At 46.8% G+C, this 27716-nt stretch overlaps 1 protein-coding gene across 1 annotated transcript in view; it reads right to left on the bottom strand.

Moving 5' to 3' along the window:
- Positions 1-426: 426 nt before the first annotated feature.
- The window catches only part of PCID2 (PCI domain containing 2), a 33661-nt gene continuing 6371 nt past the window's right edge, over positions 427-27716 (bottom strand). The window contains 11 exon segments of the mRNA XM_056555811.1: positions 427-649; positions 3915-4038; positions 5420-5545; positions 6830-6903; positions 9051-9151; positions 9367-9508; positions 11168-11243; positions 14483-14586; positions 19724-19778; positions 25007-25050; positions 25052-25232. Of these exon segments, the coding sequence (XP_056411786.1) occupies positions 560-649; positions 3915-4038; positions 5420-5545; positions 6830-6903; positions 9051-9151; positions 9367-9508; positions 11168-11243; positions 14483-14586; positions 19724-19778; positions 25007-25050; positions 25052-25232 (1117 nt within the window). The 3' untranslated portion in view covers positions 427-559.

Raw genomic sequence — 27716 nt, forward strand, 5'->3', positions numbered from 1 at the left:
TTCTGGCGTTGGCTCAAAAACTGCAGTAACAGTTTTCCAAAAACTGCCCGGAAAAAAACTAAGTGGAAACTTAGCCTATGTGTGAATAGACCCTAAAAGGGGTTTCCAGAAGTTTTCCTGGATGGACTATCCCATTAAATGAATAGGACCTGAGGTGCAGTAACCCAGCATGTTGACTACACAGTGTAAGGAGCTGTCTGCTTTAGGCTCCATTCACTGTGTAGGCAGGTGCTGTGTCTGTGGCAAAAAGCAGATTGGTGTCAGACACTGATAGCATATACTGATAATACGCCACCAATGAAAAACTTCTGCAAAATCACTTTGGTTTACCCAGAGCGGAGGCCTCCATTATTTAGTGGTCAGAATATAATCTGAAGCAAGTAATACAAAAATGTTTTTTATTATATATATAAAAACAACTAAACAGAACATAACTTTTACAAGTTCATATTAAAAAAAAAGTTGTCATTTATTAAAAAGAAAAAGAAAAAAAAAGAAGAAAAAACTGAAAGCCTTAGTCATGTGTTCTGCCGACCATTCATCATCTTCAGGATGCCTGTTAAATAATCGTTGACAGGGGAGGAAAGGGATTTTGCCTGCTGACCACAAGCTTTTGATGCTGGTGAGAGATGTAGCCTTTAATGTGTCCCTAGAAAGGAAACAACACAGGTCAGTGCAAAACAACCTGTGAGAACAAAAAACTGGTAATGAAAATGCTGAAATAACTGGTTTCTGTACTGATTTAAAATGAGTTGCATCTTGCGTTCACTCTTTGTGATCATTTGCAGGAGCATGGGATCAGCATTGCAGGCTGTGTCGGTACTAGTAGCTAAAAGAATAAACTGCTTATTTATTGAATTCTATGTAAGGTTCGTCTCTATGAATGCTTATTTCATGCCATAGATATCTACAACACCTACCTATTACACCAGTTTAGATTACATTGCACTGCTTTACCTAGTAGTAAATCCCATAACTAGCCATGGGTTAAACCAGTGATTCCCAATCGCGGTACACGTGTGTGCCGTTCGCCACTGGCCGTGGTGCCACTGCATTTTGCTGTGATTTTTTTTACTTATTTATTTTTTTAAATATCCCGCCCCGGCCTGCGCGCTTATGACTGGCGACACAGGGGGGAAGGGAAGCCTGCGTGCGCACTGCGCACACAGCGTACCCCTTCTACCTTGCGGCGCAGTGAGCCGAGAATGGGTCCCTGTGGCGGAATGATCTTCACCTGCGCCGGACTGCCGTGGACCTGCAAGCTGCGCGGACCGGCTTGCTTAAGGTACTGTATCCTTTCCACCCCTCTGTTACCCCTTCTCAACTCTGTCCAAACCCACCCCCCCCCCCCGTCACCCGGGTCCACCCTATACCCCCCCTGTCACTCATGTCCACCCCCCCCGTCACCCAGTCCGCCCCCCCCCCGTCACCCAGTCCGCCCCCCCCCGTCACCCAGTCCGCCCCCCGTCACTCATGTCCACCCCCCCCGTCACCCAGTCCGCCCCCCCTCCCGTCACCCATGTCCGCCCCCCCTCGTCACCTAGTCCGCCCCCCCCCTTGTCACCTAGTCCGCCCCCCCCCCCCCTTGTCACCTAGTCCGCCCCCTCCCCTTGTCACCTAGTCTGCCCCCCCCTTGTCACCTAGTCCGCCCCCCCCCCGTCACCTAGTCCGCCCCCCCCCTTGTCACCTAGTCCGCCCCCCCCTTGTCACCTAGTCTGCCCCCCCCTGTCACCTAGTCTGCCCCCCCCTGTCACCCATGTCCGCCCCCCCCGTCACCCATGTCCGCCCCCCCCGTCACCCATGTCCGCCCCCCCCGTCACCCATGTCCGCCCCCCCCTGTCACCCATGTCCGCCCCCCCTTGTCACCCAGTCTGCCCCCCCTTGTCACCCAGTCTGCCCCCCCCCCTTGTCACCCGTGTTCACCCCCCAATCAACCATGTCCACCCCCCCAATCACCCATGTCCACCCCCCCTGTCACCCCTGTCCAATCTCCTGTCACCCATGTTCTCACCCCTGTCCACCATGTTCAGCCTCCTACTCCCGTCCACCCTCCTGTCACCCATGTTCACCCCCCCCCGTCATCCATATCCACCCCCCCCCCGTCCACCCTCCTGTCACCCCTGTTCACACCCATGTTCACCCTCCTGTCATCCCTTTCACTCCCATCCACCCCCCGTCAGCCTTGTTCACCCCCCCGTCACCCATGTTCACCCCCTACTGTCATCCCTTTCACTCCCGTCCTCCCTTCTGTCACCCATGTCCACCCCCCTGTCCACCCTCCTGTCACCCCTGTCCCCCCCTATGTCACCCCTGTCCACCCTCCTGTCACCCATGTTCACCCTCCTGTCACCCATGTTCACCCTCCTGTCACCCATGTTCACCCTCCTGTCATCCCTTTCACTCCCGTCCACCCTCCTGTCACCCATGTTCACCACCCCCGTCACCCCTGTCCACCCCCCGTCACCCTCGTCCACCCTCCTGTCATCCCTTTCACTCCCGTCCACCCCCCGTCACCCCTGTCCACACCCATGTTCACCGCCTCCTGTCACCCATGTTCACCCCCTCCTGTCACCCATGTTCACCCCCTCCTGTCACCCATGTTCACCCCCTCCTGTCACTCATGTTCACCCCTCCTGTCATCCCTTTCACTCCCATTCACTCCTCTGTCACCCATGTACGCTCCTCTACACCCGTCACCCATGTACACTCCTCTACACCCCTTTCACCCATGTACGCTCCTCTACACCCCTCTGTACACTCCTCTACACCCGTCACCCATGTACGCTCCTCTACACTTCTCTGTCCACTCCTCTACACCCCTCTGTCCACTCCTCTACACCCATCACCCATGTACGCTCCTCTACACCCCTCTGTCCGCTCCTCTACACCCGTCACCTCTGTCCACTCCTCTACACCCCTGTCACCCATGTACGCTCCTCTACACCCCTCTGTCCGCTCCTCTACACCCCTCTGTACGCTCCTCTACACCCCTCTGTACGCTCCTCTACACCCCTGTCACCCATGTAAACTCCTCTACATCCCTCTAAACCCCTTTGTCACCCATGTCCACTCTTCTACACCCCTCTGTCACCCATGTAAAAAAAAGTTCGGCACCTAATAGATTTGTTTTTCAAGTTTAACGGTGAAGAATTGTGTGTGGAAGAAATCGTGATGATGGCCTGGACCAGATGGAGAAGAGAAGGTAACATTGCAAATTAGAGAAGACGTCATTGGTGAGTTGCTGTATAAAGCAGCACTCTAAACTACATACCCACTGATAAATAGATATAGTGCATTGCGTTTTTTACCATTTTCCCCTTTTTTTTTTTGCTCGTGAACCTCGGTAGCGGTGCCCCGCGGAATAATTTTTTTTCGAGGTGTGCCCCGACCCGAAAAAGGTTGGGAAACACTGGTTTAAACACTGGGTTACACAATAACAGCTAAGGACCTATTACATGGACCAATTCAGCCAATATGGCCCTGTGTATTAGGGCCAGAGATCAGCTGAACAAGCAAACTTTCATTTGTCAGGTGATCTCTTCTTTTGACTTTGTTGACCATTGTTCATTGGCTGCATGCCTCCCCATAAAATATTGAGATGGATGGCCGATATATAATGGTAGTGAAGGTTCTCCCCACACGATGGTCAAACATTGATCTACAAGATCAGGGCTAATTTAAAGCAAGTGTTAGGCCGTGTAATGATGATGGTCTCAGGGTGGTCAAATAATATTTCTCTTGAAATCCTTTGATATCACACATAAAATACTTTACTCCAAATGACTTTTCTTTAAAAACTGACTACAATAGACTAATAAGATATATAGTACATCAACGCAAGCACACCCTTAGACCTGCTGAGATGTATCCACTAAATTCCTAATGGCTATGTAAGATATCATGCATTACTTTACCATGTAGATCAAGTTAGCTATGATACAATTCACTTCGTCAATATCCACATCCTCCACCTGCATAAATTTTAGGGCAACCAGAAAGGCATCCAGAGAAAGCTGATGTGTTCGGAGTAACAAATATCTAGAAGAAAATTTTTTTTTTTGTGAAATAAAGCCATTACACCCCATCTTCCTCCAAAGAAAGAAACAAACATATTTTATTGTATACTGTGGTGTAGCGGCAGCACAGCCTTTGGGCTGAATATACAAAACTTAGTATATTTGTGACTGTATTTGGTCTGCTTTATGGCGGTACATGTTTTATTTGTAGGATAGAATAATGCAGTCTACCACATTATTTTGTCAAATCATTAAACTGGATAACACTATGAAGCAGCCCAAAAGTAGTTAAAAAAAAAAAAACACACACAAAAAAAAAAAAACAACATCCTACGCTTGGTCTATTTAACCATATATGCAGCAGCTGAATATTAAGGAATATGTTAGATGTATACAAGGCCTTACTGAACTTTGAAAGGGTTCTCTGGGACTACAACACTGCTTATTATTAGGGTAAGTCCTCAATGTGCCCACACAACAGGATTAAATGTAACTGTATGTGTTGTTTTGCTGCAGTCTACTGGTCACAGAATAGAGTGGGCAGAGATTTCAGAATTACACACTATCCTTCAGATATACAATGCCACTTCTTCTTGGAAGCACAAAATTCCATATCATCAACTGCAGTGAAAAGCAATATGGGTGTCCCTTTACCTATAGAGCTGAAGACAACTTCTCTCCAAATTCCTGTTCTGCTTTCTAAGAATGGACAATCTGAGCACAGGACCAGAAATCAATGATATTGTGTATAATTCTACAATGTACAGTAACCCCCCCGACATGCCATGGTCCCGACATATGATCAAATCGACATACGATGGCCTCTCAGAGGCCATCGCATGTCAATGTTAGCATCGACATACAATGCTTTTATATGTCGGGGCCATCGCATTAACTGCTATCCGGCAGCGCAAAATGCTTAAGCTGCTGTCGGATAGCAGTGTAATGTGCCCCAGCAGGTTCACTTACCTATCCCTGCTGCTCCGGGTCCTCTCCGGGGTCCGGGCCTCGCTTTCCAGCGCCGTTATTACGTAGCTGCGCACGCCGTCACGGCGCAACAACGTAATAACGTCACCAGAAAGCGAGGTCCGGACACCGGTGAAGATGCGGAAGAAGCCGGAGGATCCCGATGAAGACGCCGGAGCAGCGGGACCCCATCGGGAGCTCCTGGGAGACCATCGGGAGCGGTGAGGACGCGGTCCGGAGCGGCAGGGACAGGTGAGTATTTAATGCACTTTTACATTGCACGAATCCCTCAACATACGATGGATTCGACAAACGATGGGTCGTTTGGAACGAATTACCATCGCATGTTGAGGGACCACTGTACAGTATGTGGCTCAATAGAGCTGTAGCCTAAGGCTTCATATATCACAGAGTGAGCACTGGCAAAGTGAACTTACACTTTCTTAAAAAGATTCCTGTATGTGATTATCTTCAGTTTCTCGAGGATCAGGAAGATGCCACAACGGATGAAAAAGGTTTCATGTTTGGTCAAAGCCTCAGTCAGCAGTAAAAGATTCCCTTCCCTGAAACACACAAATATAACATTGACAGGCAAGGGCTACTTGTGTCTTCATAAGCCACATTAAAGGAAATATTCTCAATAAAGTTTGCAATGCAAATAAAATCAGCACATCAGCATTGATCCGTAAAACCAGGCCTAGTAGATATAACTAGATGGTCATGTACACTAATACAATGGTAATATTACATGTAATATGGCTTATTGGACCACTGCCTACATCTGAGACTAACCAATTTAGATACTTTGAAGTGTCCATATCAGGGGGTGGAGAGAGGAAAAAAAAATTAAGATAGTAGATTATTGAAAAAAATGATAACTTTTAAATCTACATCTGGTTTTAATTCTTCAACATTTTCAAGTTATATGTAGTCAGTGGGTAAGAACATTGCAAATTTACTGTTCAAAATGGGCAACACATTTATTAGATGTTGTAGATACTTTTTCTGCTGCATCTGAAAAAGAAAGCATGGCTTAAAGGGGATCTCCGCCCCTGGACATCTTATCCCCTATCCAAAGGATAGGGGATAAGATGTCTGATCACAGGGGTCCCGCCGCTGGGACCCCCACGATCTATGTGAGGCCCCTGGCATTCGTTTAGAACTGGGTGCAGGCGTCGTGACGTCATGGCCACGCCTCTCGTGACGTCACACCACACCCCCTCAATGCAAGTTTATGGGAGGGGGCGTGATGGCCGTCACGCCCCTCCCATAGACTTGCATTGAGGGGGCATGGCGTGATATAACGAGGGGGCATGGCCGTGATGTCAGGACCCCCGCCGCCTGCACCCAGCGTTCAAAACAAAATTTTCCGAATGCCGGGGCAGCGAAGAACGCCTTTAACATGCATAACTGTACAACTAAATTGTGCCAGTATTCTGGAGGAGTTTAGACCAACTAATAGGAGGTGTAAATTTAGACTAGACAGTCTAAAGTTGCACCAAACTGCCTGATCCCAGTGATAAATCTGGTGTATTCTTTGATAGTCCAGTCTAACTCTGCGCTATTTAACGCCCAAGGTCTTTTTAAAGTAATTTAGCCATCACATGAAAAAATGTCAATATATGCGATTTCACTAGAAAAAATTAATAAATAAAAAAATGGCAACAGACATACCCTAAAAACCCTAAAAGACATGCCCCTAAAAACAAAAAACTAACTGGTTTATAGCTATCCACTTTTATGTTGAAGCTGGAAATAGAATGGCAGTGTTCCGTTTGCCACTCAAAAAAGATTTGTTGTAGGCAAAAACTTCTATTTCATTTAATAGAAAACCACAGCGTACATACTGGACAGCCTTTGTCACTTCTGCAAATTGCATCAGGTCATATTTTTTCAGAAGTTGAATGGTCGGCATGTGACCCTGAAGAGTAAAGGAAAAACAGTGACATATTTTGCATTAAAGTAATGCAGGGCACACAATAGATTTCAAAAATATCAGACGATTTTAAACACTATTGAAGGAAATCTACAAGATGCTAGATATTTCCTTCAATGACCATTTTAGGCAGTAGACAATAATTAAAGGGGTACTCCGCTGCTTAGTGTTTTGAACAAACTGTTCCGAACGCTGGAGCCGGGAGCTTGTGACGTCATAGCCCCGCCCCCTCCATGCAAGTCTATGGGAGGGGGCGTGGCAGCCGTCACACCCCCTGCCATAGACTTGCATTGAGGGGGCGGGGCTATGACTTCACAAGCTCCTGGCACCAGCGTTCGAAACAGTTTGTTCCAAACGCTGAGCAGTGGAGTACCCCTTTTAAACATGTGCCAAGACAGAGTTCCTGTTATTACGACAGGAGCTTGAGGCCTACCTGTTATTTACGCTGCCTGAAAGCATTAGGTTTCTTCTACACCAGTGTATCTCCAGCTGTTGCAAAACTACAATTCCCAGCATGCCAGACAGCTTCTGGAAAACACTGTTCTACAGGTAGTAAGCAGGAGCAGGGCCGGCCTTAGGGGTGTGCGAGCTGTGCGGTCGCAAAGGGCGCCATAGCAACAGGGGCGCCGGGTGGCCGACACAGCTAGCACCAAGTATATATAATTTGTATTGCCCGATGCGCAGGATTTAGCCCTGCTGCGTGCAAGCAGCGCTAAATGCCGTTGTAATTAATAAAACTGTGCCCTGTAGCGGAATGTGACCCTCCACACAGGGACACAGTTTTCTGCTTTGCAGGCCGCTCCCTCTCATTCCATTCCCACTACCCTCCCTCAACTGTGTCCCTATGCGGAGGGTCACATTCCACTTCAGGGCACAGTTTTCTTCATTACACCGGAAGGCATCACTTACCCCGACCTCCTCCGCGTCTCCGGTTGGCTGGCAGCCAGAGTCTGAAGAGGGACGTCGCACATGTGACGTACCTCCGCAGACCCGCACAGGACGTCAGCGACGTCACTCGTCAGGGCGCCGCCGGAGAGAAGAAGCACAGCGCAGGTCGGGTCAGGTAAGGTTGTCTATGTGTATGTGTGGGTGTCTGTGTGTGTGTGCGCATGTGTGGTTGCCTGTGTGCATGTGTGAGAGTCGGTGGGGGGAGGGGGGGGGAATGGGGGAACGACAATCCTACCGAATTAGGGGAACCTGCTACTACCTAATGTGGGGAAACTGCTTCTTCCTAATGTGGGGCTATACTGCACCTAATGTGGGGAACTATACTGCACCTAATGTGAGGAACTATACTGCACCTAATGTGGGGGAGCTATACTGCACCTAATGTGGGGGGAGCTATACTGCACCTAATGTGGGGAACCTGCTTCTTCCTAATGTGGGGCTATACTGCACCTAATGTGGGGAACTATACTGCACCTAATGTGAGGAACTATACTGCACCTAATGTGGGGGAGCTATACTGCACCTAATGTGGGGGGAGCTATACTGCACCTAATGTGGGGAACTATACTGCACCTAATGTGGGGAACTATACTGCACCTAATGTGGGGAACTATACTGCACCTAATGTGGGGAGCTAAACTGCCCCTAATGTGGGGAACTATACTGCACCTAATGTGGGGAGCTAAACTGCCAACTTAATGTGGGGGACTATACTGCCAACCTAATGTGGGGAACTATACTGCCAACCTAATGTGGGGGAGCTATACTAATCCTAATGTGGGGGAACTATACTGCATCTGATTAAGAGGGACATGGGACTGATTAAGGGGGAAGGGGGATGATTAAATATTTTTTAAAAAAAGTTTTGTTACAAAGATTTTTTCCTCTTTGTGTATGTTTATGGGGTAATGGGGGGGGGGGGGGGGCGCCACAAGGTTAGCTCGCACAGGGCGCCTGAACACCTAAGGCCGGCCCTGAGCAGGAGGAAACCATATCTTGACATGAATATTCTAAGAGAAGGACCACAGAGCAAAACTTAGTGTTCACTCGGTGTGAGAAGTAAAATTTCAGAATTAAGATTACATATGTAGCATCTGATAGCATAGTTAGATTACCGACTAATGTACGTGTTTGCAGAATATATAAATCTATAAAATGACAGCCTCAGACACCAGGGCACTCACCAGGAGCATTTTTACTGGCAGTAGGTATATGAGAATCATTCTTTTATTTTTCTGGCAGGAGCGAAGACAGTTCCTAAAGGCAAATGATAGATATTCCTCAGCTATGGAAACAAAAAAAGAACATTGTATGTTAATAAAATAATATTAGAAGCCAACAAACGGTAAAAAGGCTGGACATGCTTGTCAGTATATTCTTGCACATTTATTCTTGCGACTGCCTCTATTTTATTCTCCCTGCTCACGAAACTTACAATGCTCTGCAAAGCCTTTTTTCCTTCTTAGTACTATACTATACGACTGCTTTTAGATAACGTACCTTTTTTAAATTCGCTGTCAAACATGGCTTTCCGACCAACATAATATTTGTAAGTGACCCTTTGTGAGATGGAATAATCTTCCTTAAAGTTGGAGCTTTCAATTGCTCTGATCAAAGGCTTGCACAAGTGAAGTTTGCTGATCTATAACAAGAAAAAAAAAAAAACGGATATGAAATCATGGGTGGCACTGAACAGGAGGTGGATGTATGCTTATGAAAAGTTCTGCTGAATGCAAAGCAGTATTTTTTTTCCAGCCAAGTGTTCTGAGCCAATTAATAGTAAAGACGGCATTTTATACAGTTCCTTTGTGAAAGAGCTCTCCGGGAAAATACCCTTCAAATTTATCTAAGATATAATGTATTAATTCCAGTTATTATCTACCTCTGTTTTAACACAACATAGCTGCCCACAAAAACACACCCCTATCCACCAAAGACACAAAAAGAGACAAGAGCTACTTTTTATCGTAGAGTTGTATAGAGTTGCAGCACACATTCTCCGCTACCGATACATACAACCTCGCATTGTGGCCATCCTGGTGAGAAAGGATAGAGATTACCCACTGGAAATGGGCCCCTCCTGCCAATCTATTTGGGTATAAGTAATAAATGTTATTGGTGGAAAGCCCTTGGCAACATTCACCATACATTTACGAAGATGCTTACTTAATGTATGACAGGTGCCGGGTGATGTCCAATAGCTCCAAAATGTTGCAGCAACAACTATTGGACAGGGCATGTGAGGCATAAGCAGGGCAGAAGTGGTGCGCGGCAGAGCAAAAATAGTAAAAACCATATAAATTCTGTGGTCAAGAGCAACCACAGTATTAAGGAGATTAGATGACTGTCCAGTTGTGTCAAATTGCCTCCTTTTCTTAACAAGCTTGTAGCTGCTATGTTAAATCTACTACTAAAGTTCTAATAAAAATATTCAAAAAACTCCATCTGCTCTAATGAGTTAAAAAATTAACCCTAACACAGCTCCGAAGATGGAGTCAGAATACCAAGTAAAGCAGTTTTTTAACCCCCTTCAGGACTGGGCAATTCTTATTTTTGTGTTTTCGTTTTTATTTTTCTTCCTCTCCTTTTTGTTCTTCCATAAAGGTAAGAATATGCTTAAAATTGCTTAAAGTTGTCCTGTTCTTATAAAAAAAATTTATTCATGGGAGGCATTAATATTTTTAATGATTTTTTTAACCCATTTTAGACAATCGAATCATTAAATTGTTCATACAGATCACTGTAGGACATGTCCGGCATTGACCCATCATATCTGAGCTCTACTGAGGCTCTATCAATAGAAGAGTCCTGGCAGTCACGGAGGCCTGGGGCTACCAAGACAATGGAACACCTTCCTGCGATTGCACTGCGGGAAGGTGATCCGCACCACTGCACCACCAATGAAAGGTAAAATGGCTACTGTCAGTTTTGATCTCAGCCACTAAAGGGAAACTGGCAGCCCCCAGCTCCATAAATCAGCCAGGTATCACTGTTATTGTACTGAACTGCAGGAAAAAGATAAGATGTTAGTTTTACCGTATAGTGAACAGTGTAAAAATTAAATTCACCAAGTTGAACAATAGAATTTTTATCTCAACTTCATCCAACAAATATTTGTTCTTTTTTTGTAGTAAATTTTATGGTAAAATGAAGGGGGTAATCAAAAAGCAAAATTGATCTTGCTGAAAACAAGTCCTCAAATGTCAGTAAAAAAAATTAAAAAAAAATGAGAAAAAAAATAAATAAAAGTTATGGCTTTTAAAAAGTGAAGGTTTGGGGGTTATGGAAAGAAGAAACTTACCTTAAAATAAATTTTGAAAAGCTGATTGACCAAAAATAACATTCCCCACTTTTTTGAGTCCTCAAAGGCTGCACGGCTGGTATTAAAGAAAAGAGTTACAAAGCATTAACAAAGAGAACAAAACTAGAAAAACAAAGTAAGGGATCATCTCTGCTGTCAAAGGATGCTAAAACTGGGAACTGGATGTTTGATTTCTAATGTATAGTTATTTTATAATATTGATGGCTTTTCCCTAGTATAGTGCAACAATATATCAGATCAGAGGTGACATATATTAGAGATCCTACACCTGATGAAAGGGCATGGGCTAGGGCGCAGAGGTCTCTGCTGGTTGTCCAGAAGGATAGGGTTCATTTGAGGTTGGCCGATAGGGAAGCGGCGCTTTTTTTTGCATTTGGTGATAAGAAAGGGAAACTTTTGGCATACTTAGCAAAGGCTAGTCGCCCTGCCGCTTCTATTCCCTGTATTAAGGGGGGGGGGGTTCCATATTGTCCGACCCTCAGTTAATCAACTTTGTCTTTAGGGATTTCTACTCCTCCCTTTATTCTGCTCCTAGACCCTGTCAGGGGGAAGATTCAGTTTTTTTCTACAGGACTTATCCCTTCCAAAGCTCAGCCGTGTTCAAGCGGAAGCGTTAGATACCCCTTTTGCGCTGGAGGAGGTGGCACAGGCTATTAAGGAACTTCCCCATGGGAAGACCCTGGGTTTAGACTGGTTAATTGGTGATTGGTATGGGATGAATGAAGAGCGTGTGCCCCCTATACTCCTCAAACTGTTTCAATCGGTGGCTGTGGCTGACTCTCTTCTGGACTCTATGAGGGAGGCGTTGATAGTGGTATTCTCCAAGCCTGGAAAGGATCCGTTGCTACCAGATTCCTACAGACCTATCTCCCTTTTGAATGTTGATATTAAGATCTTTGCTAAAATACTGGCTACACGCCTATATGGGGTTATTGGCTCTATCGTTCATCCTGACCAAACCGGGTTCGGCTACTGATGTTAACGTGAAAATGCCTGCAGCTTAATATCGCAGCAGTGGGGGAAGGCTTTCCTACAGGGGTGGTGGGTAGTCTGGATGTCTATAAAGGTTTTGATTCTGTACTGTGGCCTCTGGGAGGTCTTGGAAGTGTTTGGGTTTGGACCAAGGTTTTGTACCTGGATCCGCTTGTTGCATGATTGCCCAAGGGCTCGTATTCGTACCAACTTAGATGTTTCTGCCTCCTTTCTCCTGGGCTAGGGGACCAGGCAAGGGTGCCCCATATCTCCTTTCCTCTTTGCGCTGGCGAATGAGCCCTTGGCAGCGGCCATACGTAGAGATCCCACTATCTGTGGCATTCCCAGGGGATCCATTGTGGAAAAGGTTTCTCTTTATGCAGATGACACACTAATATTTAGCAGATGCAGAGGGTTCCCTCGTTTCTCTGATTGACCTACTTAATAGGTTTAGCTCTATTTCAGGCTTGCAGGTAAATTGGGTTAAATCCTCTCTCATGGCATTCTCACCTGACATTCCACTTCCCTCTTCTCTCCCAGTGGGGGTACAAGTGCTCTCCCGATTAGGTATCTTGGGGTAGAGGTACAGCATCTCTGTCGGATTATATGTCTCTGAATTTAGATCCGGTCATGACTTCCACAGTAGATAGGTTGCATGCCTGGTCCTCCCTCCCTCTCTACCTAGCTGGAAGGATTAATATTTTTTAAATGATTTACCTACCTAAATTCCTTTATGTCTTCCATTTGGCTCTCGTGATTCCCCTAGGAAACATTTTAAAAAACGGTGTGGTACTCTGGGATCTTTCTATTGGCAGGGAAAGTCTCCCAGACTCTTTAGGGCTCTCCTTCAGGCTCCTAAACGGCATGGTGGTTTAGTTGATCCCGATGTATATAACTATTTTCTTGCCTATAACATGGTCTATGCAGCGTGGTGGATTGACCTGGATCTGTCGAACTCTACTGCCTTGGCTGGAGCGCTTATGGGCTCCTATGAAGCTCTCACTCACTCACTATACAGGTACCATTCTCGTCCTTCTCATCCTCTTCCCCTGCAAACTATAGCTAAAGTGTGGTCCATGATGTCGAGCGAATTTCCGCAGCAGTTGGTGTCTCCTAGGGCACCCATGTGGAGGAATGTTCATTTACCTCACCTACATGGGTTACAGGAGGCCGGATTCAGGGGGTTCTCATGGAGTCAAATTTGTGATTCACTTGTTCCAAGAGGATCAGGTTTTCCTCTCCTTTGCGGAAATGAAAGAACGTTATGGTATTTCTGGAAGTGCCTTTTATAGGTATCTTCAGCTTAGGCATGTGGTCCAAGAGCAATTTGGCTCCCTGACGTTTACTCCTGTGTTTTCTTATGTGAAAATTCTCCTGGGCACCACCCACGGATCTCACTAAACCCCTTACTCAGTCCTATGCTCTCCTCCAGACACTGGGGCCTAGCCCGTTCTCAAACACTTATCATAAATGGGTGGCTGATATTCCTGATCTGTCAGTGTGCCAGTGGAAGGAAGTTGAGGGCTCATATTACTCCACGGTGGCGAGTAGTAGAGATTTGCTGATTAAGTCTCGGTATGTTTTGAGGTTATATTATACCCCTGCTAAGCTGAAGCGTATAGGGATATCCCCGTCAGACTTATGTTTACGCTGTTCGGTGGAGGTAGGTACCTTCCTGCATGCAGTTTGGGAGTGTCCTGTTATAGCCTCTTTTTGGAAGGAGGTGATTGGGTTTTTGGCAGATAATCTAGATTTCCCCTTCCTGTCCTGCTGCGAGTTGTGTGGGCCATTTTAAGCTGCATAGAACATGTTTCAATGGTCAACATATTTTTATATATATTCAAGCCATTTTATTTTAATTTAAAGGGGTACTCCGTTGGAAACATCTTATCCCCTATCCAAAGGATAGGGCACAAGATGTTAGATCGCAGGGGTCCCGCTGCTGGGGACCCCCGTGATCTCTGGGCCGGGACCCCTGTCATTTGGTGAACAGAGCGAATTCCACTTCATGCCCGATGACTGGCGATGCAAGCTGCCATGCCCCCTCCATTCACTTCTATGGGAGGAGTCGTGAAGGCTATGTAGTAGCTGTCACGCCCCCTCCCATAGACATGAATGGAGGGGGCGCGGCATCACAAAAAAGGAAGCTGCAAGCTTCTTTGCTCCGGATGCCGACACTGCCGGCCCGGAGATCGCGGGGGTCCCCAGCAGGGGGAACCCCGTGATCTAACATCTTATCCCCTATTCTTTCGATAGGGGATAAGATGTTTCGAACAGAGTCCCCTTTAAAGTCCTTTCCCCATCACAGAAGGTAATACTCACGTGTCACTGGCACACACTCGGAAGCAGCTCATTAACAGTTCTGCAGATTTTTCCAACATATCTCCAATTTTTCCTTTGCCTTTTTTCGTTAGCTGTTGGTCAGCCTAAGCACAAAATATAAAGCAAAATGTTTTAAAGGGGTACTCCAGTGCTTAGACATCGGGGGCGGAGGCGTGACGTCACATGCCGTCGGCCCTGTGGTCGCCGGTAATCAGACCCGGAGCGAACACGCTCAGGGGACTGATTATAAACGGGGTGCCGCGTGCCAGATCACGGGGGTCCTCAGCAGCGGGACTCCCGCGATCAGGCATCTTATCCCTTATCCTTTGGATAGGGGATAAGATGTCTAAGCACCGGAGTACCCCTTTAAAGGGGATTTTGGTTTCAGCAAATGAAACTTTAGTTTTGTAAAATGGAAAGTATCATATGTTATTATGAATCCCTTATACCATATAGGTTTATCAAGATCTCATCCTATAATGTTTACATCCAAAAGGACCAGAACTTAAGCTTTCCCAATACCGTGTGGTACTTAAAGGGTAACTGTCATTAGTAATACTTTCGACATGTTTCCCATACATGTGAAAAGTTTTGATCACACTGGGTCTCACTCCTGAAACTGCAATCGTCAGGTATTAAGCCAAGGAAGAGAGCTGCAGCGTGCTGTTCACTCCCTAGTCTGCCAGCAGATGAGACCTTTTTTTTTTTCTGTATAAGCTTGCATAGAAACTTGTAAAGAAAATAAGAGGTCACAGATCTGCCAGATGGCTGGTGAGTGACTGATGCGATGCCGCTCACTTCCTCGGCTGATAACTAGTGATGGCAGCAGGTGTTAAAAATGGGACTTCCTGTAAAATCCCTTTCTCAGAGGATCCGTTGGGGGACAAAGGAACCGTGGGTATATCTTGTTGACACTAGGCATTAACAAAAAGAAGTCGGCCCCTCCTGGCAAGATTTACCCCGCCCACTGAGCTAATCAGTTTAGTCCCAAAGCAGGAGGAGGAAACCGACAAATCCCTACAGAGAGTCTGAAGAAGAACCAGCCAAAAATCAGCCCAACAAACCCACAGACAGGAAATCAACTCTCAGGTCAACAGCCTAATAACCAACGGGTGGGTGCTGTGTCCCCCAATGGATCCTCCGAGTAAGTATATATATATATATATATATATATATATATATATAAAAAAAAAAAAATCTACTTTTCTCATTCAGCTTCATTGGGGGACACAGGAACCGTGGGACATACCAAAGCAATCCCAGAGGTAGGAAGTCAGAACCCACCTAGAAAACTCAGGCGGATGGCATCACCACTGCCGCCTGCAACACTTTTCGCCCAAAACCAGCATCAGCCGAAGTGAACGTGTGCACAGACGACCAAGAGGTTGCCTTACATACCTGCAGGGCCAAAGCCATGTTGAAGACCCCCCAGGAGGCCCCAACAGAGTGGGTGGAGTGTGCCGTAACCCGGAAAGGAGGAACCTTCCCCTTAAAATTATAGGCCTCAGATATGGCAGACAGGATTCACCGGGACATGGTCACCTTAGAAGCTGGAAGCCCCTTGCACATGCTATCTGGAATGACGAACAGCGAATCAGAGCACCGAAAAGAATTAGTGGGCGAGAGATAGACATGCAGAGTTCTGACCACATCCAAGTTGTGGAGAGAATGCTTCTTCGGGTGAGACGGAGCCGGGCAGAAGGAGGGAAGGACTATATTCTCGTTCAGATGAAAAGAGGAGACCACCTTTGGCAGAAAAGACTGTACACCCCCAATTGTCCACCCCGGAATGTGAAACGCTGAAACGGAGGGGACCTGGCGTTGCGCCCAGACAAGAATCCTTGTCACCTCTGTCATTGCTGCGAGTGCTCCCCTGGCGATTAATATAGGCAACAGTTGTGGAGTTGTCCGTTTGGACCCAAACCGGACTACCCCAGAGTAACAACTCCCAGTGGAGGAGACAAAGAAAGATGGCCCGGAGCTCCAGGATGTTGATGGGGAGATTGGCTTCCTAGGGGGACCAATGGCCCTGAACTGTCCGGTCCTAAAAAACACCCCCCCAGCCAAGGAGACTCGCATAGGCCGTTAAGACCTGCCAACGCAGCGGGAGAAACGAACGTCCCTCTCAGAGGAGTGGACAGCGGAGCCACCAAAAAAAGCGACTGGCGAGCCATGGGGGGGGGGGGGGGGGCAGATGGATCGGGCAGTGGAGGGACAGAGGAGACTTGTCCCACAGAGACAGAATGCAGCACCAGAACTGAGCAAAGGGTTCGAATAGAACAGGTTCGAATAGAAGCCCAAAAAACATTCCTGGGGCGGAACCGGCACATTGACCCCTTGCGCAAGGAGGGTGTGGAGTGCAGACTGAAAGGCCAGAGCCAGGGCCGGAGATCGGGGAGTCCGAGACCGGAAAAAAACGATCACGGGAAAAGAACCAAATTCGATTAGGTAGCTGTCTGAAATGATGTCCTGAACCCAGGAATCCTGGACCTGCGCCAACCAAACGTCCCGAAAAAGGGACAGGCTACCACCCACCCTAGAGGAAGGCTCGCGTGGGGGGGGGGGGGGGGGGGGGGGTGCCCCCTTCAGGCAGAGGTAGGCTTGCGAGTACCTGGCTTGGCGGAGGGGCGCGCTTTGAAGGTAGGAGCCTTCCGAGACTGTGAAGATGCCAATTAGTCCTGGTGACCGGAGGCAAAGGACTGAAATGAAAAGGGCTTGAGGCGAGAATCAGTGCAACACACCTTATTCTGAGGGAGCAGAGAGCTCTTACCGCCTGTAGCCTCAGAGATGATTTCATCCAGGCGTTTGCAAAAAAGAAAAAAAGGCGACTACCAATAAAGGGCATCTTGAGAGACTTTTTGGAAGCCACGTCGGCATTCCAGGCTTTCAACCACAGAGCGACGGATAGCCACCAAGTTGCCAGAAGCAAAGGCCGCACAGCGTTCGGATTCCAAAGACGCTGGGCATAGATAATCACCAGCGTTAGAGATCTGGAGGGCTAGGTCAACCAGACCATCTGGAGGAGCCCCGGATAAAAAGCCTTGGCGAAGTTGAGAGGCCCAGGCTGACAAGGCCTTGGATACCCAAGTTGTGGCGAACGCCGGAAGCAAGGACAAGCCGGCTGCTTCAAAGGTGAATGTCGCTAAATTATCAATTCGGTTGTCCACTGGGGCCTTGAAGGAAGCCGCATCAGCCAGAGGAAGAGTGGTGGATTTGGATAAGCGAGAGACTGGATGGTCCACTGTAGGTGGGGCGGTCCATTTGGAGACCAGGTTCTGGGCAAATGGAAACATAGCCTTCAGCTGTTTAGACCCCTGGAAGTTTTTCAGGGCGATTCCAGTCAGTATCCAGCAGATCATCAAACTGGGTCCGAAGTTTCAGGGTCCTGTAGGTGAAAGGTGTCCCTGACAGCAGACACCAAACTGTCCACCATGTCCGACATGGATGACTGCTCTTCGGAATCTGAGTGCGGATCAGAGTCTGCATCCACCAGTTCTCCAGGAGACCAGGAACGGGCAATGGAGGCTCTAGATCTAGATGACATAGATCTGGAATGGTGGGCTGGGGAATCGGGAGCGGCCCCCAGGGGAGCGACCGCGGGAGCAAGGACACTGCCTAGTAGATGGGGATAGGGAGCGAGAGACATCCAATTGGGTGAGGAGTCAGAGTAAATGACACTGGGGCGCTTGTGAGAGTGTCGGCAGCCAGAGGAGGCTGAACGAGCCTCCTGGGAGTTTGGACGCAAGGAGGAGTGCTTCAAGGCAGTAGCCACCTCCCTGGAAACTTGCGTCAGATCAGAGATCATCTGGGATAGTGGGGACACCCCAACCGGGGGAGGGTCAGTGACCAAACGCTCCAGAGAGCCATCCTGGGCGGAAGGCACAGGAGGGCTGGGACGAGAAGCGGAGCAGGAAGAACAGGTGGGCTCAGCCAAACCACCTGGCATTTTAGTTTTACAGCCTGTACAAAAATAGTAAGTGACTAAGGCGGTGACCACCTGTCTGGGGGTTCGGACACATGGAAAAAAAAAACAACAGATAAGTCAGCCAACCCAGAGAAAAAAAAACTGCAGAACAGCAGAAGCGTGCAGGTACAACAGCAGCAGAGGGATAGCAGTGTGCAGGAACAGCAGCTTGAGATCACTGAAGAGAGGAGCTGGAAGAACAGCGTGTGCAGCGGGCGTAATTGAAGGAGGAAGGAGCACGTGACAGCAAGGGATCAGCCCCAGGGACTTCATAGCCTCCCATAGGTAGAAGGACCAAGAGGGAGGTGACCTGTGGGGGATTGGATGTGTCCCAAGAAGAAGGGAAGGAGTGACTGATGCGTGAAAATAGAGTGTGGAACTACCCGCCGGAGAAACAGGGCCGAAGACACGGGTTAAATTTATGGGTGCCTGCCGGCTGTGGCCCCAGCTCCCGAGCACCAAGTGCTGCTTGGTGCCAGGCTACAATAGCTGGGTGAGCAGAGGCAAGAGGGGACCCGGCCCCAGGGCACATCCCTTAGCGTCGGTCGTTGGCGAGAAGGGGTTAACTGTGCATACTTTATGGACCGTGCCCCTTGCTCGCAAGTGGGGGATCAGGCAGCACCATGCTCCTGTCGCCCCAAACCTAGATAAAATAAAAAGGAGAGAAAAAAAAATTAACTCCAACAAAACTAAAAAATATAAAGAAGACCAAGTTTGGAGAGCTCCAGACCTGCATCTGCCTTCTACTGACATTAAGCTAAAACTGATTATCTCAGAGTCAGTGGGCAGGGTATATCCTGCCAAGGGGGGCCAACTTCTTTTTGTTAATGCCTAGTGACAGCAAGATATACCCACGGTTCCTGTGTCCCCCAATGGAGCAGAGCGAGAAAAGCTTTTTCGAATGACAGTGCCCTTTAACAAAAGTGGTCCAAAGAAGGAAAACCACTGAACCAGACAAAGGGTTGTGGGTGTCCAAGTTTTATTTATGCACTTAGGTAACAAAAGGCTAAATGGTCTGGTCCACATCTAATGAGGAGTAACTGTAGCACATCATCTGAGCATAAAGGGAGACCTATGCTAAAAGGCAGGAGGAGGAGTTTATGTTATGGCTGATCAGTGTAAAGGGTTAGGAATTTTAAGTTTACATATGACTTTAATTCACATACTTTTTGCCAATGTTGCTCATTTTTAAGAGAAAGCAAGATATGATTTAAGCAAGTGATTTCATGAGATGCTCATGTTTCTACAGACTACATTCAACTTTTTTTTTTACTTACACTATTGGCAAAATTCCTTAGATCCAGAGTAATCGCATACATAATAGGCAATGCCCTATAACAAGAGAATAATATGAAAATACATACATATTCGCACAGTATCACTCCATAAGTAGATTTTTTTTACAAAGTGTAAAATTAAAGAAGTTTTCTAGATGTATTTTTTTCCTATATAGTTCAGAACAAGCCATTATTAAATGATAACGTGGACACTCTTGTATATAACTCTTTTAGGTAATGTGCTATTTACAGGTTCTACATTTTGATTCCTTTTCCTATAACGCCACAAGACTTTGTAGTGGCAGAGGAGTTAAATGTCATCACTGCACTTGCTCTGAGGCCTATCTAAGTAATAAATAAGCGATACAGAACTTCTGACTCTTAACTCACACTGAAGACTGTCAGCGTATTCCTATGAGCTTGTGCCTGTCTCCGCTGCAGAGTCCCATTGTTTTCAATGGGATTCTGCTGCACCGTGCACACACTTTCACTGTGAAAAATCAGATTCCGGTGTCTGTAGAAAGAATGAACATGTTCGTTCTTTCAGAGGAATCCACTGGAAAATGCATTGCAGTCTATAGAGGTGGTGCATTACCAAGTGGTTCTTGTGCCAGCCAGTTCCAGATGGTGCCCGCTATTTGTGGAATATCTGCCACGTGAATACAGTCTAACAAGCATGAGGCAAGGGAGATCATTGTCAGGCTTCCCCTTATAAGATACACTAGAGAATCTTTACACGGAACATAGCAATGACAGGCAGTGCGAGTCCGTTTGCAGAGGCCAAACCTCTGTGTGGCCAAAGAGGGCATATTTAAATACTTTCCCTTAAATGGGCACTGTCAGATTCTAAAACTTTTTATATGTTGCACATCTTGGAAAAAACATTTACCTTTCTAATATACTTCATAAGAACATTTTATTTCCTTTTTATAGAAATCATAAAAAGTCCAGTGAGTGGGGGTGGGCTAGCACTCTTTTGTGCTCTCTCCTGTCCTATCAGACAGGAGAGAGCACAGAGGAGTCCTATCAGACAGGAGAGAGCACAGAGGAGTCCTATCAGACAGGAGAAAGCTCAGAGGGATACTGACAGGAGAGAGCACAGAGGAGAGGGCACCGATGAGTCCTATCAGAAGGGAGAGGGCACAGAGGAGGGCTAGCCTACCCTCACTTACTTTGTCCATGCTTGTGCTTCAGCTTTCTATAAAAAAGAAATAACATTTTCTTTTAAAAGTATAAGAAAGGTTAAGGTTTTGCCAAGATGTACAACCTTTAAAAAGTTTTTGCATCTGACAGTGACCATCTTACATTCTGTCACCTATTCTTATTATACATGAATAATAACCCCCTCAGTACTAAACTGTGTGTTTTTAACATGTGCAGTGGAAACTGCATTTTAACTTTAGGGTAGTTATGTCGCTCACTTAACAGTTGTTTGTGAATATCCTAATCTTAATTGATGAAATCTCTGTTTGTAATGAATCCCTGTGTGCATATATTGTCAGTACTTCAAAACCTTTGTATCAGCACCTTGCCATTCTGGGCCAAAAACACGTTGATATGTGCTTACAATAAAAAGGAGATTTATTTTGTTCTCACCGTAAAATCTCTTTCTCGTAGCCTTCATTGGGGGGCACAGAGACCATGGGTATATGCTCTTGCCACTAGGAGGTGCTAACACTAGGAAAAAAGTAGGCTTCTCCCTGGGTGCGGCAATCAGTTTAGTCACAAAGCAGTAGGAGAAGCCAACCAAGAGACAAAGTCCGAAGGACCCTTGAAAGGAACCCTGGAGAAACACCCAAGAACTGGGAAAGGCTATCCGGACAAGAAGACATGGGTGGGTGCTGTTTCCCCCAATGAAGGCTACAAGAAAGAGATTTTATGGTGAGTAAAAAAAAAAATAAAAATCTCCTTTTTCTCAGTCGCTCTTCATTGGGGGACACAGAGGCCATGGGACGTACCAAAGCAGTCCCCTGGGTGGGAAGAACAACACCAGAGGAAGGGAGTAAGTTCAGAGACTGAACCCCAGCCAGCCTTAAGACTCACGGACGAGACCCTGGGCTAAAAAGGCAACCAAGGCCTGGAACGGAGTGTCCCATGGTCCATGGAGATGAACTAGGACGCCAAGGAAGGGACCGTCCTTAGAAAAGACTGTAAACCAACAGGCCAAAGAGAGAGACAAGAAGGGGAGATGCAGAGACCCGATGGGCTGAACCAACCTGGAAGGAGGTAGGAAATCAACTCCAAGAAGCACAGAACCAGACAGACAGAGGGAGAGCCTGGTTGGGAACCAAAAAGGAAACGACAAGAGAACTCCATACAGTGGACCAACCGAAACCAGAGAACCTGGCGAGAAAACACCAGGGAGAGCCGAAGGAGAGTCAGTCAAGATGAAGACCAGAAACTTCTGGAAAAGAGAGACGGGAACCATCTTCGGAGAGGCATGGTGCAGAAGATCCGAACCAAAAAGCTGTAGGCGCCATATTCCACTCTCCCAGGGGCACAGCATGAGCGCCTAGGGAGAAGAGCGGACTCTGAGAGGACGCCACACAGGCCGAACAGCGGGAAGAACCACAGCCATGCTGCACTCGAAAAATGGACTCTGAAGGAGGAAACGGAAAGTAAGGAGTAACCCGGAAACCCGACATGGAACTGGAGACTCTCGAGTCATCGGGAGGTGCCCCACCTGTAGGGGGAGCAGACCCAACAACCTTGTCGGGACAAGAAGAAGAGCGGTAAAGAAAGACCGACCCACAAAGGGATCGTGGAGAAGCCTGGGCAGGGGCACTACACGTGCCCGAGACCGCAAACCCCATGAAGGACCAGGAGGACCGACCCAGAAAATAAGATACACCACAGCAGTCTAGGAGAGAGCACAAAACAAGGATTAATTGGTCTTGGACCCAGCAGTCGGAGTGAACCAGAGCACTCCCAGCAACGTCTCGTCAGGATGGGAATGGAGGGAAAAGCAAAGGGGAATCCAGCTGGGACTCCCAGGCTCTGGGCACAAGAAGGTTACTCCAAAAGATCGGAGTGGCAGTGTAGCGCCACCGACACTGAGAAAGGGAAGGTTGAGCACATCCTTCCCGGATATTGCTCCAAGGAAGGAAGAGAGCAATGGCAGACTGGCTGTCGCTTAGTTATACACGATTGCATAAACCCCCTCTTACAGAGGAAAATGCCCTAGCTGCATGAGCAGCAGTAGACAACCAGAAACTGGAGGAGTGCCAGGCTGCACTAGTGAGTAGTAAGCACACAAGCAGAGCCGGCAAAAAAAGCACTTCCGATCTCTCCCAGCAAAAAAACAAAGGCCCAGCAAGGTACCCCACCATGTAGGGGGAAGTGCGAGATGGCTCCATCTTGGCAGAAAAAAGTGCTCAGTGAAATAGTCCCCCTAGTGGAGGGGAAAAACAAGGGGAGGTGGAGACGAAACTCAGGCACTGACCGTGCCAAGTTTAATGATCCCAGTACCCCCTGTGTAAGGAAATTTCCCAAGAGCGACATGTACTGTGGGAGTAAGGAAATGCTAAAGGTAACGGATCAAAGCACTGGGTGGATGTAGCCCCCAGGGACCCTGCGAAAACACACCAAGACACGGAGGAGCCATGTTGTGTCCCCAGAGGGATTTGAATCCAGGAGCTGGAAGATACAAAGACATAACTACGAATGCAAATAAGAAGCACACGTAGCAACCTACAGCATTGGGAGGAAACCTTGGACCCTGCAAAAAAAAAAAAAAAAAAAAAGGGGGGGGGGGCAGATGGTGCGGCCATGGAGCCATCCTGGCCGATGAATAAGGCAACAGAGCAGGCACCTGAGCCACCCTGCACAGGAACCCAGGAAGATACCTGGAGGCATGGGAGGGGATGCAGAACAGGCCGTCGCCCCAGCAGGCCCCATGCCCGAATAGAGGTGCTCAACCGCCGCAGACCTGTGGAAACAATTACACAGGAAGGCCTGAGGTACACCCCACCGAAAGGGGTGCCCGGCTAGACAGGCTCCACTGAGCTGGAGGAGAAATGGCCTTGAACCAGACAGCCTCTGACATCCCTGGTAGCGTGAACAACTACTGCAGGGCCCTAAGCCTGGAGGGCTCGCTGCGGGAGGAGGGCTGGAGCTAGGCCCTGTTCGTGAGAGGCACAGAAAAGCGCTGGGCTTTTCCTGTCCGGCACTCCCAAGACAGCGCTGACAGAGGGGGGGTGAGAATCCTCATTCAGTAAAGTCTCCAAATTCCTGCATTGAGAACGGGAAGATGGGGGGCAGAGCTACATGCCGCCATTATGGGTCCCACTGGCCAGCAAGCACCGGAGGAGATCCGAACATCTTAAGTAAAGTAAATCAGTGGCCCGGGAAGTACCGGGAGCCTCTGCAAAAGCCGACGGCTGCCCTGAGACTGAAATGGCTGCTGTAAATGTGGGTCCACTGTCGGGCAGGAGGGAGGGTCGAGGGGATGATATACTCACCCACGGTCTTATACTCACCCAGATGGCTTCAACCAGCTTATGGCCACGCTGCATCATACCAAGCTAAGATAGCAGGGCGAGCAGGGGCAGTGGGGGACCCGGACCCCGTGTACAACCACCAGGCGCTGGCCGTTGGCAAGAAGGGGTTAACTGTACATATTCTATGTCTGTTCCCATTTGTCGCAATGCTCCTGAAACCCCACCTGAAAATGAGAAACAAAAGTGTGGAAAAAAAGCTAACTAAACAGCCCTTACTAGAAAATAATAAAAAAAGACCAGGTATGGAGAGCAAGCACCAGACCTGTGTCTTGCCTCCTATTGACACTAGCTAAAACTGATTACCTCACTTCTAGTGGGCGGGTATATCCTTCCAGGGAGGAGCAGACTAATTTTCCCTAGAGTCAGCACCTCCTAGTGACAAGAGCATATACCGATGGTCTCTGTGTCCCCCAATGAAGAGCGACCGAGAAATTACATTTTATTAATCTGGTTTCCAAGTCTTGTGAACCAACCACTGGGAGAGGTCTGGCACTTGAAAAAGTTCCATTTTCATTTTTTTCCACTTGTGCTCACTATTACCGAACCAGAAGGCATCCTGGATCGGGAGGAACCAAGCTGCAGTACCTCGGTTTATGATACATGCACGATCGGATGTTGTGCTCTTAGCACAACGTCACAGGGTGAGTGTCCTTATCCTGGATTATTTCAATATTTCTTGTCGTACTTCACCAGGGGCACCTGTGTGTCTTTTTCTCTTTCCCTGTGCATTTTAGGCCATTGGCTCTGGCTGTGCTATTTTTCAAACCATGACAGTCACACTTACCAGTTTTCTTCTTTATGGGCTTGGAAAATTTTCAAAAATGATGTAAACTATGGTTAGGGAAAAATTTAGAACAGAGGATAAAAATATAGAGATACTGCTTTCTGAGTCAGATAGGAAATCACAACCTTGATATATACTTCTATCACTTAAAAAAGGATATTGAACAACAACAGTTTGGCATTTGTATGCCTCCACAAAATCATGATTTGCAACAGCGTAAGTGCACCTAAAAAAGAAAAAAAATGGAAGATAATTATAAATGCAAGAGGACAAACACATGCTCAGTTTCCCCATGTTTTATCAGTGAAGCACAATATATAAATTCTACATATTAGGTGCACTATGACCACCTCTGATGACCAGTCACAATTTTTTTTTGATATGTAGAGTCAGAGGCATAATAGTAGTAACCATTTTAACTCCATTACAAACCGAAAGCCAAGATTAGCTTCAATTCTGCTGTTTTGTCTGGGGCTGTTATCATTGTTGTGGATACAAGGGAAAGTGTCACCAGAAAAATTACCTATAGTTTAAATCAAGTTTTTATTGTTAAACATATTTTCTTTTGAAATTTGGTGATGTTTTTGCTCCAGGCCTAATATATTAAGTTGAGACTTCCTGTTCTGTCTGTGATGATAAGGGGAAGGCTGCTGTACTGTACAGCATTACAGTGAACGCTGACACCAGAAGATACAAAAGGCAGGAGCTCAGCCTCCCCTGTAGAATGACCTCTACAAAGGTCACAGAATTCGATGGTAAATGAGGCAGTACAACTTCAAGGTCACTTTTTAGAGGGCACCAGCCTATATTGATAGACCTCAAAGTGCCAAAAAAGTCAAGAGGTCTATAGAGAACAGTTGCCACATGTGCGTGTTGTTAGTTTTTTTATGTGCAGTAAAATAACAGTCTAAAACAAATTGCAATTTATAGGCTTCCAAGAGCCCATCTCTTGCGGGGTGCAGCTCTGTCAGGTCCCAGTATACAAATATTGTCTCTTGTCCATGAAGTCAACCACCCTAGAGAATTGCTGTGCCACCTCCTTCTAGGTCTCTTGACTTTAAATCATATGAAGGGCTGTTGGAAGCCCCGAAACATTGCGATTTTTCAGTGTTATTTTACTGCATATAGATGACAATAAAATTAAAAGCATTTACAAAACAAACAAACAAACCAAAAAACACTACATGTGACTTCATGCTGACTTCTCTCTATGGAAGGTTATAGTGAGTGTGCCCATTGACTTGTCCTATTCACATCAATGGGACAGCTCCTGTCTATTGTTGCCTATGTCCATTGGGCCTTCCGCAAAGCAGATCTCTAAATGCTGTTTAAGCCAGCTCATGTGCTCAAATTAACATCATGTCAGGTGTTGAATGCTTCAAGGACCCTAAGGCAATGATAACATGTTGGAATGTCCCCACAGAAAATCTCTGTGCGGACATTCCGCAGACTGCGGGGACCACCACAACATGCTGGTGCTAGGACTGCACAGGAATGCGCAGTCTCATATATGGCTATGCATTCCATGCAGAGTCCTCAGAAAGAATGAACACATTCATTCTTTCTGCGGACACAGAATTTCTGTGCCGGAAACATATAGCATGAAAATTCCGCTATGTGCACAGCTCAGAGGAAACCCATTGAATTCAACGGGAATTCCAATGCGGAATTCGGCATGGAATTTACGACGTGTGAACATGGCCTAAGATGTTCCTGCTATCCATTCTCCCTCTGTCCCAAAAAGCTACCTCTAAAGTACAAGCTCATTTTCTTTAATGAAGGCATTCACGGTGATACCGATGTGTTGGAAGGGGGTCCAGCCGCCAACTCTTTTACACTGGTATTAGGAGATTATTTTCTTTTGTCATATGGCAGACACTAATGGTTGTGTTGATCATTTTATAGCAATTTGACAGCCCTGGCTGTCCTTCCTTCACCAGCCTATCATTTTGCTTAGTTACCCCCTGCACTTTCTTGACCTCTTCTCACACCTTATTGAACACTATCATAATTCCTCACAATATTGATATCTGGTTGTTTGCTGTTCCCTTTCAGAGATCGCTGGACAAGAGCTGGTCCTGTATATACTCTCCTTTTATTGTTGTTAGAGTCTTCCCACCCTGGTTTACACCCCTCCAGTGCTTTATATCTGATACTGCTTGTACCATTGCAGTAAGTAACTTAAATGATATGTCTTTTAATATCCTTTAATGCTGCCCTTGATGCTGATAGTCTGTCGATATCCTGCTGCGACAGGTTTCTGTGCCTTTTTACTTTTGTATCAGCTGTATGCACTGTTCACTATTCAATTTCCCAGGTTTTTGAACTCACTTTTTTCAACTCGGACAAGATAATTGTATTATGTGATTATCGTACAAAAAAAAAAAAAATGAAATGAAAACAAAAATACAATCAGAAAATAGAAACATAGAAAAAAAAAAAAAATAATAAAAAAAAAAAAAAGAATGTTTCAATATTTAGCTGCCATCAGTAAAAAGTACCGTATTTATCGGCGTATAACACGCACTTTTTAGACTAAAATTTTTAGCCTAAAGTCTATGTGCGTGTTATACGCCGATACACGCCCAGGAAAGGCAGGGAGAGAGAGGCCATCGCTGCCAGCTTCTCTCCCCTGCCTTTCCTGAGGTCTAGAGCCCTGCTGCCGGCCCTTCTCTCCCCCTGGCTATCGGCGCCACTGCCCGTTCTGTCC

The sequence above is a fragment of the Hyla sarda genome, chromosome 2 (genome assembly GCF_029499605.1).
Source record: "Hyla sarda isolate aHylSar1 chromosome 2, aHylSar1.hap1, whole genome shotgun sequence".
NCBI lineage: Eukaryota > Metazoa > Chordata > Amphibia > Anura > Hylidae > Hyla > Hyla sarda.